This window comes from Diplotaxodon limnothrissa, linkage group LG18, assembly GCF_057381915.1.
Source record: "Diplotaxodon limnothrissa isolate DT_005_m linkage group LG18, D_limnothrissa_male_GT1.1, whole genome shotgun sequence".
In the NCBI taxonomy this organism is placed as follows: domain Eukaryota; kingdom Metazoa; phylum Chordata; class Actinopteri; order Cichliformes; family Cichlidae; genus Diplotaxodon; species Diplotaxodon limnothrissa.
Window position 1 is genome coordinate 2,000,845 of NC_140613.1, and position 13,519 is coordinate 2,014,363.

General features: G+C 47.5%; 1 protein-coding gene across 3 annotated transcripts; it reads right to left on the bottom strand.

The window, feature by feature from the left end:
- Window positions 1-227: 227 nt before the first annotated feature.
- LOC146612766 (uncharacterized) lies at window positions 228-12,588 on the bottom strand. 3 transcript variants are annotated; one of them, XM_085377376.1, is made up of 3 exons: window positions 12,492-12,588; window positions 2,120-3,823; window positions 228-1,840 (listed from the first exon to the last, which is right to left on the bottom strand). In XM_085377376.1, exons 1-3 carry the CDS (start codon window positions 12,586-12,588, stop codon window positions 228-230), a joined length of 3,414 nt encoding a protein of 1,137 aa, XP_085233502.1. The 3 variants fall into 3 exon arrangements, with proteins under 3 accessions (XP_085233502.1, XP_085233501.1, XP_085233499.1); XM_085377375.1 differs by having other exon boundaries at window positions 228-1,830; window positions 2,065-3,823; XM_085377373.1 differs by having other exon boundaries at window positions 228-3,823.
- Window positions 12,589-13,519: the final 931 nt, after the last annotated feature.

Genomic DNA, 13,519 nt, shown 5'->3' on the forward strand with positions numbered 1-13,519 from the left:
GAAGCTGAAAGTAAAAAGTTGAACATTGTAAAGTCCAATAAAATATAATCACACTTCTATGTTAAAGATAAATCAGTTTAAAATGAGATCTTATCAGGAAGCAAACAGTAAATATGAGGTTTTTTACACGTGTCGTTTGTCTTCATCGACTGAGTTCAGATCTTTATCGTCTCAGTTCAAACTGGTCTCGACCTTTTCTTTGTTCTTCTTTGTGATCACATGAATGTTCAGTGAAGGAGTTTCTCTCCTTGCTCTATTTTAGCCATTGTCTCTGCTTTTTCCTTCATGGACATCAGAGACTCAACTCGTTGCTTCCAGCCTTCTTTGCCCTCAGATTTCTCTCCTTCAATAAGCATGTCGATGTACTCTGGAGTGGACAGAGGGTTTGGCTTCAGTGCTATCTCTTTGAGTCTGTTCAGACACTTGGAAGATTCCTCCACCAGTTTCACTACGTCAGCCTGCAAACTTTTATACTCAGCATTCAGTTTATCAATCACTTTCTGGACAGTCATCTTCTCTCCTGTGGCTTTGAGATATTTTTCTTGCAGATCTTTTCTTGTTACTTTTTCTTTAAAACGTTCATAGCGCCATCTGTACTTCTGGTTAAAGTGTACATTCCAAATACATTTTCCTGGACATTGAGTACAATATCCATTTGATCCAATTGCTGCACAGCTCCTTTTATCTGCATCATTTGCATAGGCACAAGGGTAGTGACAGGTGGCATGACACTGCTGACAGTTGGTGATGTAGTTTCCAGAGCGAGAAATGTCTTCCTGAACAGGCTTTTTGACAGTAACTTCAAATTCAAAGTTCTCATTTCTGCTGATCTCTGCTTCATATTCTTTAAGTTTTTCCCTCGTCTCTTTTATCTCCTCAAGCTTGGCTAACCCAAGTTTCACCTGCTCCTGCAGATTCCCAACTGAAATCTGGAGCTGCTTTCTTTCTCTGAGGACTTCCTTTGTCAGTGTCAAGCTTTTAGTTTCTATGAGATTCAGAGCAGCAAAAAAGCTCTTTATGCTCTCTGCCCCCATCTCCCAAAACATCTGATCAAAACGTCCTCCTTTACCAACATCACTCCTGCTGACTCTTTCAAATGATTTATTTTCTGCAAACAAGGCTGAATTATTGAATTTGAAGTGAGCCGGCAGTCCGTCTTTTGTTTTAGGACATGGGACTCCTGCAGCATTGATCGCCTCTAGAACTGGAGGTCTCTGATCGTCTGCAAATGTCACCAGGATCCTGATGTTTTCTGCCACATCTTTGCCAAAGATTGAGAGCACTGAATCAAACGCATATTTTTGTGTTGGTGTGAGTCGTGCTAAAGCAGCCTGAGCTACAAAACACACAGCATCAATGTCAGTGACACCGTGCTGAGCAGAGAAGAGATTACGTAGCTGCTCTGTGATCTCTCTGTCTCTTTCTATGCCTCTTGTATCTCCAAAGCCTGGAGTGTCAATAATGGTCAGAGAGAACGGGATTTTAAATCCATCCTGGTGGTTGATTTTGTAAACAGTGACTTCAGAGGTCTGACTGTGAGCTCGTGATGTTGACTGATCCTCATTAATGAATTTAAACCTGAAACTGTCCTCCCACTCGACACCAACAATGTAGTTGATCATCCCATCGATCAGAGTGGACTTTCCTGATCCTGTCGCTCCAAAAAGCATTATTGTACGATTCTGCCTCGTGCTTTCTTCTCCAAAGTTAAACTTCCTGCATCCATCTATGTTCATGTGTTCTTCTGTCAGAGGCAGTTTGTAAACTGAGGGGGAATCAGATTTGATCTTTTTACTTTTAATCCTGAGAAGTTCTGCGAGGCGGTTAAATGTTGTGCAGACTTTAACAGTGATGCTTTCTTTGCTTCTTCCAGCTGAACCACAATCACATCTGACCCTGACTGCATATTCTGTCTCTGACTGAAGACCTGAAAGGATCACCTTTTCACCTGCTGACTGTGTTTGGTTCCACTGCAGAGCTTCCTCATTTTCATCTGTTTTTGAATACTCCACAATGTAACCATGTATCTGCACATCCTCTCCGAGCTCAGCAGGTTTCTCCCAGCTAACTGATATCTCACTTGAATATGGCTGAGCTTGAGGTTTTCCAGGAGGGCCGCAGGGTAAAGTTTTAATGGCATCACTGATTACATTAGCTGGTCCGACACCTGCTGAGGTCACTGCTCTGCATCTGAACACATACTCTGTGTTTGGCTTCAGATCTCTCACTGTGACTTCTTCAGCCTTTGCTTCTGTCTTCTGCTGCCATCCATCCTCTCCACTGACACAGTACTCAACAGAGTAGGAGGTGATGTTCTCTGCTCCAAATCTGGGTGGAGAAATCTTCAGTGTCACACTGTTGTGGTTTATGTCAGCTGCTGTCACAGTTTCAGGCTTTGAAGGAGGCTCAAAGTTCTCACTGACAGTAAATCCACCTTCATAAAGGTAGATGCTGGAACTTTTCTGAGTTTCATTAGTTAACCCCACTGTCAGGAACTTCATGTTCTTGTTTTCCTTGTTGGCCTCTGCAAAATCACTGAAGAGTTTTGCTTTCCTCCTCATTTCATCTGTTACTTCTTTTGAGGCGTACCATTGTTCCTTCTCTACATCATGAGTGTGAGGATCTTGAAGGTCTGGGTTGGTTTTTCCTCTTAAGTATCTTGATAAAGCTGAGAGGTACGGTTCATCCTTTCCCAGAGAGGTGAAAACAAAACACACAACATGCTCTGCACTCAGACTTTCCTTGTACAGATCATTTTGAGACGAGATGATTTTGGTGTTTTTCATCATCCTGGTAAAAGACATTAAAGTGTAGATTTCTCTCTCTTTACAGTCCATCCACTCGTTCAGGTTTTTGCTGCTGAAAGGTGAAGAAAGTCTCTTCTTCAGGATCTCTGCAAGCTCAGCTTCCTCTTCTCCTCCTCCTCGGATTGATGGAAGTTTCTTGGCCAAAGTTTGTTGGAATTCCAGCTTGAACTCAGAGCACATTTCTTTGAAACTTTTAATTTTTTTACCAATCTGTGGGAACTGCTGTGCAGTGCTGGTTCTCAGTACATCATTGGACCTCATTTCCAGCTCACTGAAGTCCTCCAGGACTGTCTGTGCTTCTTGAACTAATCCTATACTGATCTTACGGACGAGTTTAGCAGCAGAAGAATCTAAAGCTGTCAGTGGCAGCAGCCAGACCTTCACTGGTACAGCTTTGTCTCCCAGTAATCCTGGCAGGCTTTGGTAGACTTCTACTGCACCTTGAAAGGTTGTTGGTGGTTTTGGAAGACAGAAGTCTCCATAAAATTTACAGGAGAATTTATGAACACTTTCTTTGTCCTTCTCTTCCATCTTCAGGGAACCTTCACCCTCTACAGAAAGTAAGGGAATCTTCTTGATGATCACCTTCAAGTTGCCCTGAACATCTTGATGATCTTCGTGTTCAGAAACTTCACGGTCAAACACAAAGAAAGCTTGTGCTCCATAAAGAATAGCTGTGACTACATGTGTTGCTAAGCCTTGATCAAAAACATATGGATGCTTCACGTTTCCTCTTCCAAGATGATTCATGGACAGCTCCTGGAACTTTGTGGTTGCCTTGTACTTCAGTGTTACTCTGGCCTGATTTCTGGAAGATTTACTATCATTCAGATATTTGGCAGATCCATCAACCTGAACCAGTCCACCCAAGAAACTTGCCTTCAGTGAAGCTTCAACATTCAGAGCTGAAGATTTGTCTGAAATTGATTCAGATGCAACAATTTCAAAATCATTAGAGGCCTGCGGTCTTTCTCCAACATCTTTCATCAGGTCATCACGATCCCACAGAGTCATTCCTGCAAAAGAAGAAGCAACAAAAGTACTACCAGGACTCCATCAATTAAATCACACTCTAAAATAAATGTTAAAAAATGATTTTAAAAAATGTGAATTTTAAAATAAACAAACAGAGCGGTGTGTTTCTATGAGCAAACTTGTCAAACTTTTGCTGTTGATTTCATGATTTTCCTTGTTTTGTTTTTCATCTCTTTTTCTTTATTCACCAAAATGAAATAAAAAAAGTAAATGAAGCACAAATCTTTTGTTTGTCTGGATGAACCAGATTAACTGAGTTCTTCCAGATGAAGAGTTCAGGCTCTGCATCTGAGTTTTCAGTATTTAAGATAATGACAGTAATAATGTCAAAAATGGCAGCTTGGATTTCCTTGAGGGAAACGTTCTAATAACTAATTTAGTGACGCCACTGTCAAAAGACTGCATGTCACTGATCAGCCAATCAGTGACATGCAGTTGGTACAAAAAAAGTATCTGGTACCAGGTATTACCAGCTAATGATGAAATCGTAAAGACTGAGTCGACTCAAGCCAACCTGAGTAGCTCCAAATGGAAAAGCGCTCTAAGAGTTGGAGCGGATTTCCAGGTGTTGCATCATGGCTGCCAACTTGTTTTAATAGTGACTGACTTTACTCATGAGGATCAGGGAAGATGTTCTTATCTTTATGTTATCTTTAGGCCCTGTCAGTTGCACATTGATTACAGGAGCTAGTTAGAGCTTGTTTTTGTTTTGTTTTTTCTTTTACAAAAAGGCATAAATAGAAGTCAGAAGCAGGAATAATAAAACCTCGGCTGTTTCCACAGGACTTCAAACACTAATCTGCTAGAATCCAACAACTTTGAGCAAGCAGCAGGTTTTAATTCTGTTTGAAGGCTCAGTTTAAACCTTCTTTGAGAATTATAAAAATAAAAAATTAGCAGGACAAAGGAACAGTCCGGATCACTTTAACACAACTGGGTGCAGTTAAAACCACGAGGCAACCTGTGGAGCTGAAACTTGGAAATGTTAAACACTACAGTTCCTCTGGGTGCCACAAGGCTCCAAAAGGGAGTTAGTCCCAACAGACAGTGACGGTTCTAGCCTGTTTGGCGCCCTGGGCGAAGACTCCCTCTGGCGCGCCAGTTGGTTGTTTAGGGAGAAGGGGAAGTTTTTAGGAGTGACACCCACAACGGAAAGCGGGTATCACTATGTGAGACATTAGTGATGTTTAGCGTGTTTGGAGGCTGTAGTTAGTGTGTTGTGTAGTTATTGTTTTGTATTGTGTGTCAGTTAGACTGCTGAATTTCATATTTGCTCTAAAAAAGCCGTCAAAGGCAGATTCCAGTGTAAACGCTGTTCCAACATGGAAAACTGGACTGATGCACCTCCTGCTGTCAGACCTGCAGGGTTTAGGCCTGTGCTGTTCTCCTCTGTCTTATACTGAACACAAACTACATTTTTTGGACTGGCACAAATAATTTGTGTGCCTTCTTCTTTGATGCAGCACACCTGATTGTTCTGTAAATAGATTTAAATGGTTATATAAAAAACGCCTGAGGTCTTGGCTGCATTTTTAGGTAAATAGTACCATATAACTTTGTTGTTTGCAAAACTTGTGCATAATTTTTTAGAAATGTACAATTTCTATTTGCATTTCAAGCTATGAAAATGATTCGTTAAACATGTTTGTGGGTTTTACAGTAAAAAATATAACTTTTTTTTACTCGGATTTAGAATTTCCTGTCTGAGTTTAGATCAACTGTGCTAATATAGTATACTAAAATGAAAAAATAACTCAAATTTCAGATATTTGAGGTTGTGCTGAAAACAATGATACCAAACAAGGCAAGAAAAACATATTTTAAAGGTGAAATATAGAGGTAAAATTAAAAGTAGTCAAAAACAGCCAATTATACCCTGGACCCCAGAGGGTTAACATAGAACTTTTGTCGGAACCATACTGAATTTCACCAGAGAAACACACACACACATATGAAGAGAGAGAGAGTATGCATTGTATTGTAACGATGGTTAAGTGTTATTGTACAGTGACATGTTGGTTATCTCTGCACACTGTTGTTGTTCCTTTAAGATTCATGTTTGGTTGTGCTGCAGGAAGTAGGGAGGGTGGTGTAGAGGAAGGGGAGGGGGGACCTGGTTGTTCGGTGTTATGTGTGTGTGCCAGGCTGAAGAGAGGTGTAGCACGAGGGCGCTCTCCCCTGAGTTAGCAACCCGCTTGCTTATGTGCCGAATAAACGGACAAACTGAGACCCAACCGTCTGGTTCTTGTGAATGTTACATTGGTGTCAGAAGTGAAGAAAGAAAAAAGAACCCCAGAACGCCCGACACCCTGTTGCTGGCGACGCTTGCCGTTACGAGACGAGGATGTTGCCGGGCAGGATTAAGAAGGAGACGGAGGAGAGGGAGGAGAGGGAGGAGAGGGAGGTTCGTCCGCGCGCGCCCGCCCATGGAGTGAGGGAAACGGCGCTGCGGCTGTCTGCCGAGGCTGGATTTTCTCCAGGTTTGACTAGGCTCGGGAACTGTTCGCACAGCGGCCGCGATTCCGGCGGGAAGGAGTCGACCTCGCTTGGCGCGCCGTCACGTGATGTAAACAAACATGGCGGCGCCCAGCAAGCTGCAGCGAATATAAAAACGCCTAAGTTCAGCGGCAAGACGCCATGGGAAGTGTTTATCGCACAGTTCGAGCTGTTAGCTGTTGCAGCTGGCTGGTCTGAGGAACATAAAGCTCTCCAATTGGCTTTGTGCCGTGTGAGGATGCAGCTGCATGCCTGCTGCTGCTGACCGAGGAGCAGAGGGGAGATTATAATGCTCTGGTCGGAGCACTTCAGAGGCGCTTCGGGCAGTATAACCAACCAGTGCTGCTGAGGTCGGAGTTCCACAACAGACGCAGATTGCCAGGTGAGCCCCTCCGCATTTTGGCCCATGAAGTCGAGTGCCTTTGCCGGAGGGCGTATGACAGCATGCCACCATCAGTGCAGGCGGAGTTAGCTCGGGACCAGTTCCTGCAGGCCCTGAGCCCTAAAGAGCTCCGTATGCAAACTCAGCTTGCTCAGCCGGCCACACTCAGTGCAGCCCTGGAGCTAGCGTTGGAGAGGGAGATGCTTGCAGGATCCTCTGGGGGCGCTGATGACGCACACGTGGTGAGGGCTGTGTCAGCACCTGTGGAACAGATGGAGATGCCAGCGGGCCTGTGCAGTTGGGGATGTGGACAAGTCGGACACCTCATCAGGCAGTGCCCCAAGCTTGCAGCGGTTCAGGGAAACGCCCACGGGCCCGTGTAGGTGGAAGTACACGGGCCTGGGAGAACGACATCCCCACACCACCTCCACCCGGTGCGGCCATCGCTGTGGGCTGGACCCAGGTTGACGGCTTTTGCCATGTTCCAGTGACGATTGCGGGGGTGTCCTGTACGGCCCTGCTGGACACGGGGTCCAATGCAACGCTGGTCCGACCCGATGTTGTCCCAACCGGAGCTGCTGTGCAACCGACTAATGTGCAACTTAAGACTGTGACCGGTGATCTGGCCCCAATGAGAGGGAGGGGAGTGTTCCAGTTCAAGGTGGGGGACCTCGGTGTGTCTTATGCTGCCTGGGTGGCTGACGTGCAGGACGCCTGCATCCTTGGGCTGGATTTTTTACGAGCCATTGGTGGTGTACTGGACTTAGGCAAAGGATTCCTCGTACTCCCTGATGGGAAGAAGGTGCCGCTTATTCCTCCCCCGGTCTGCACAGCATCTGCCGCGGCGTCCACCTCCACCGCAGAGACCCCTACAGACCCGCCAGCAGAACAGCGGGCGGAGGAGGAGGAGAGGCTCTCAGCAGTGAGGAGTATCTGGTCAAAGAACTGTGAGGGGCTGACTCCACAGCAGGAAGAGAGTCTATGGCAGGTACTAAAAGAGTTTAGTGACATTTTTGCCCTGAAAGAAAGTGGTGTTGGCTTGACACACTTGGTAGAGCACGTCATTGAGACCGGGGATGCCCAGCCTATTAAAGTGCGCCCCCGCCGCCTGCCCCTGGCTCATCAGGAGGCTGCGGACAGAGAGTTGTGTGAAATGATGAAGGCGGGCATCATAGAGCCATCTGATAGCCCGTGGGCCTCCGCGGTGGTGATGGTGCCTAAGAAAAAAAGTCCTAGGATGCGTTTCTGTGTGGACTACAGACCACTCAACAAAGTGACGAAGAAGGACTCTTACCCCCTTCCCAGGATTGATGAGTCTCTCGACTTAGTAGCCGGGTCCTCCTGGTTCTCCACCCTGGACCTGCGGAGTGGCTACTGGCAGGTGCCACTGTCCCCGGAATCCAGACCGAAGACAGCCTTCTGCACTAACAGGGGACTATGGCAGTTCAAAGTCCTGAGCTTTGGTCTTTGCAACGCTCCTGCGACCTTCGAGAGGCTTATGGACAGTGTGCTGGCTGGCGTCCCACGGCAATGGTGTCTGGTTTACCTGGATGATCTTCTAGTGCACGGGGGCTCCTTTGATGCTGCCCTGGATGCCCTGAGACAAGTGTTGGAGAGGGTGGCGGCTGCAGGCCTGAAGCTGCATCCCGACAAGTGCCACTTCATGAGGAGGGAGGTGGAGTTTCTGGGCCACAAGCTGGGTCGTGAGGGCATCAGCACTTTGGAGGAAAAAATTCACACCATTACCGGGTGGCCCACACCAGCAGACCAGAAACAGCTCAAAAGCTTCCTAGGACTGGCGTCTTATTACAGGAGGTTTGTGAAGGGCTTTTCCTCCATAACCGCACCACTCTTCCACCTGCTGCAGAAGGACCGTGACTTCATCTGGACACAGGACTGTCAGCAGGCGTTCGACACCCTCCGCAGATCGCTGACAGAGTCCCCAGTCCTTGCCCCCCCTGACCCCACCCTGCCTTTTGTCCTGGACACTGACGCAAGTAATGTGGGGCTGGGAGCGGTGTTGTCGCAGGTTGGGCCGAAAGGGGAGAAGGTGGTGGCGTACTTCAGCCGGGTCCTGAACAGGAGTGAGCGGCGCTACTGTGTCACACAACGAGAGCTGTTGGCTGTGGTGGCGGGGGTGAGACACTTTAAGTACTACCTGTGCGGCACAGCATTTGTTATCAGAACTGATCATGCTGCCCTTCAGTGGCTGATGTCTTTCAGGGAGCCAGAGGGACAGGTGGCTCGCTGGCTGGAGGAGCTCCAAGCCTTCAATTTCACCGTGGAGCACAGAGCAGGGACGCACCATTCTAACGTAGACGCCCTCTCTTGCCGCCCATGTGCTGCAGCTGGCTGCCGTTACTGTGAGAAGCGAGAGGAAATAAAGCGGGAACTCACGACAATAGACGGAGCAGCACAGCTCGCCTGCAGGGCTCTTCTGGTGGTGGATGCAGCGGAGTGGAGGGCATGGCAGGAACAAGACACGGACCTGCTGCCGGTCCTGCAGTGGCTGGAGAAGGGGGAGCAACCCCTTTGGGATGAGGTCACTGGGTTTTCCATCTGTACCAGGGGGCTATGGGCCAAGTTTGCAGCTCTCAGGCTGAAGGAGGGGGTGTTGGAGTGTACCTGGAAGGATCCTGCCACGGGGGAGGAGAGGTGGCAGGTTGTGGTGCCAAGGTCGCTGAGGTCAGCTGTGCTGGAAGCCTGCCATGGGAGCACTGGCTCCGGCCACTTTGGGGTCTCCAAGACTCTCCGCCGCCTCCGCCAGGGCTATTACTGGGGTCAACAGCGGAGGGATGTGGAGGACTTTTGCCGCAGCTGTGATGCATGTTCCTCACACAAAGGGCCACAGGACCAGTCCCGGGCTCAGCTTCAGCAGCAACCAGCAGGAGCCCCAATGGAGCGAGTAGCTGTGGACGTCATGGGCCCATTTCCTCGCACAGACAGAGGAAACCGCTATGTTCTTGTGGCCATGGACTATTTTACCAAGTGGCCGGAAGCATACGCCGTCCCAGATCAGGAGGCTGAGACTGTCGCTGATGTATTAGTGGAGGGGATGTTCAGCCGCTTTGGAACAGCAGAGATCCTCCACAGTGACCAGGGGCGTAACTTTGAGTCCAAGGTTTTTGCTGCCATGTGCGAACGCCTTGGGATTAAGAAGACCCGCACCACCCCACTTCACCCCCAAAGCGATGGGCTGGTGGAAAGGTTTAACAGGACGCTGGCCCAGCAGCTAGCCATCCTTACCTCAGAACACCAACGGGACTGGGATTACCATCTTCCCCTTACCCTCATGGCCTACAGGTCGGCAGTGCAGGACTCCACCCAATGTACGCCTGCCCTGCTCATGTTAGGGAGAGAGCTGAGAACTCCTGCAGAGTTGGCTTTTGGGAAGCCCCCGGACGCGCCAGAGGCACCACCGGGCCGGGACTACGCAAGGAAGCTGCAGGACCGGCTGGATTCTGCACATTCCTACGCCCGAGAGCAGCTGGCGAAGGCAGGCCTGCGCCAAAAGAGGAATTACGACATCACCACTAAGGGGAGGCACTTCCGTGCTGGGGAGCTGGTGTGGGTCTACAGCCCAAAGAGGAGGAAGGGACGGTGTCCTAAACTGGATAGCAGCTGGGTGGGGCCTTGCAGCGTCCTAGAGCGAGTGGGGGAAGTTGTTTACAGGGTGCAGTTGCCTCCTAGGGGGAGGATAGTAGCGCTGCACAGAGACCGGATGGCCCCCTACAGAGGGCAGTCCCTCCCCTCCTTTCCAGAGGGACGTGTACAGAGCGTCCATGACCCTGCTCAGAGGGGCCCCCGACCGGGGCTGCGTTCCCCTCCCTCGGACTCTTCACCCCAAAGCCCCGAAGCTCCGCGTCCACCTCAGGGGCTCAGGAGGTCAAGGAGGGAACGTAGGCTACCACCCCGCCTCAGAGACTGTGTCGTTCCCTCGGGGACGAGGAACTTATTGCTGGGGGGGCAGTGTAACGATGGTTAAGTGTTATTGTACAGTGACATGTTGGTTATCTCTGCACACTGTTGTTGTTCCTTTAAGATTCATGTTTGGTTGTGCTGCAGGAAGTAGGGAGGGTGGTGTAGAGGAAGGGGAGGGGGGACCTGGTTGTTCGGTGTTATGTGTGTGTGCCAGGCTGAAGAGAGGTGTAGCACGAGGGCGCTCTCCCCTGAGTTAGCAACCCGCTTGCTTATGTGCCTAATAAACGGACAAACTGAGACCCAACCGTCTGGTTCTTGTGAATGTTACAGTATGCAAACAGCTACCAGACAGCCATCATAACTCGTCATACAATGAGAACAGGACAAATCAACAACTGACAATGACTAATTAATATTAAAATCTGTAACATAATGTATTGTTTGGAGCTTAGTCTGTTACTGTTGCTATTTTTACCATATCTTCTTGGAGCAACTGTAACTCACATAATTTGCTTAGGGATTAATAAAGTATTCTGATTCTGATTGTTTCAGGATGAGCTGCCATTATCCAATCACACATCTGCTTACCTGCATCTTTTGCTCGTTTCTCCTCCTCTTCTTTTCTCTTTTTTCTAAACTGAGCACCTGATGGCTTTGAACCCAGGATTCAAATCATTAATCCATAATGAGCTTGGATTTACAACAGTATGAATGAAATGTGCTCTATTTGGAAGCAGCAGGGCCCCCTCCCCTTTCCACGGGTTGTGTGTGAGACTTTAAATCATCAAACTATAAATTATACATTTTAAATTGTTATTGATCCCTTTACCCCGAGTCCTAAAGTGTATATTTATTTTCTTACTCTTCTTATATATATTGTTTGTTTACTTGCACTGCTGTAACTGGAGCCTCGTCGTCTCGTCTCTCTATCTACTGGACTGTATGTAGCGGAGATGACAATATATTGTTTGTTTACTTGCACTGCTGTAACTGGAGCCTCGTCGTCTCGTCTCTCTATCTACTGGACTGTATGTAGCGGAGATGACAATATATTGTTTGTTTACTTGCACTGCTGTAACTGGAGCCTCGTCGTCTCGTCTCTCTATCTACTGGACTGTATGTAGCGGAGATGACAATAAAGTTTACTTTGACTTCAGCAGCGAGCAGGCGCACCGAGGAAAAACAAACTATAAGTCTGTATCATAATGTCTGGTGTTTTCGTGTTTGTTGGTTTGTTATTACTTTGTTTTATTGGTTATTAGTATTGTATTGTAGATCAGCTTGTTAGTGTCGGTAATCGTGGTTGTAGGTATTGTCTGTAGTAAAAGTAGCCACGGGTGAATTATTTTATAACACGTATCTGATACTGGAGTTAGGGGCGTGGCTACTTTTACTGGCAGAAAGGCTGGAGTGATGGGAACCTGTTTGGGCTCACATCTGCTGCTTCAGCTGATGGTCTTTATGGTCTACAGTGACCCCTTGTGGACATTGTTAAATACCTCTGTGTTGAGTAGATGATGTGTTGTGATTGTTTCTTAGTTACTTTTGACTCTACTGATTACAGAATTGCCTGTTTCTGTTTCCAGAAAACCATGCTCATAGTCACATATACCGTATCTTCTACAACTGTAAGTTCACGTATGGCTGCACTGCATTTGGATTAAGCCTGGCAAGCTCTGATGTAACCAATTCTTCTGTGGAACTTAAAGAAAATTAACTCAAGTCCTGGACTGCTGCCGTCATCAACAGAAGACTTAGGCCAGACTTATATATATATTATTCTACAGTCGACTGGCTTTAAAAAACGAAAGTTTGTGATGCATAAAGAATTTTTACATGTGAATTCTTACCAGTGACGAGCGAGTCACTGCGACAGTCGTACAACATCCCGACGCTGAAAGGCCGACCGAGCGCTGCCACCTCCATCTCACCTGATGTACCGTCCATTCTTCAGTCTAACCTGGAAAACACAGAAAAATTTTGAGGATGTTTTTCTGGTTCTTCTGCTGTCCAGCTGTTTGTTTTTATACCCATTACTATAACTGACAACATCTGGAATAGTTCCACCTGGCACCTCCTGGGTGAGACAGTGACAGTGTAGTAGGTTGTAAAATGCTGCACGGGAGCTAGCGCAACAGCTACACAGCCTCGCACGTCACCGCCCCACCAGCAAGCTAACGGCAGCTATAATGCTAACGCCAACTTACCCCCGAATGCCACATTCACCATCCAGCCTCCCGAGCTGTTTGATTTCTCAAAGCCACAGCAATGGGAAAAGTGGATAAGGAGGTTTGAAAGATTTCGACTTGCAAGCAACCTGCACCTTAGCTCAGAGGCTAACCAGGTGAACACACTCATCTACTGCATGGGGGATGAAGCAGATGATATCCTCCGAGGGCAACCTTTATCGGACATACTGCTTTGTACTGCTGCCTTTGTAAGAGACACTTTGGATACGTACTTTGTTCCCAGGAAAAACATTATCTATGAGAGAGCTCGCTTTAATCAAAGAACACAGCAAGCTAATGAGACTGTTGACTCGTTTGTCACCGCACTTTATGCTTTAGCTGAAAACTGCAGTTATGGTGCACTGCACGATGAGTTAATAAGAGATCGCCTCGTCGTGGGTCTGAGGGACATCAGCTTAGCGGAGAGACTTCAAATCGACAGAGATTTGACATTGGAGAAAGCGGTTAATCAGGCCCGGCAGTCTGAAGTCATCAAAAAACAACAGACAGACATCAGAGGGGAAAATAAGATGGAAATAGATGCTGTGACAGCGAAGCACAGGGAACAAAGGCATTCAACATTCAAACCCCGAAGAGAACGTAAATGCACAACAAAGGACAAAACACCAAATGGGAGATCATGCTACAGG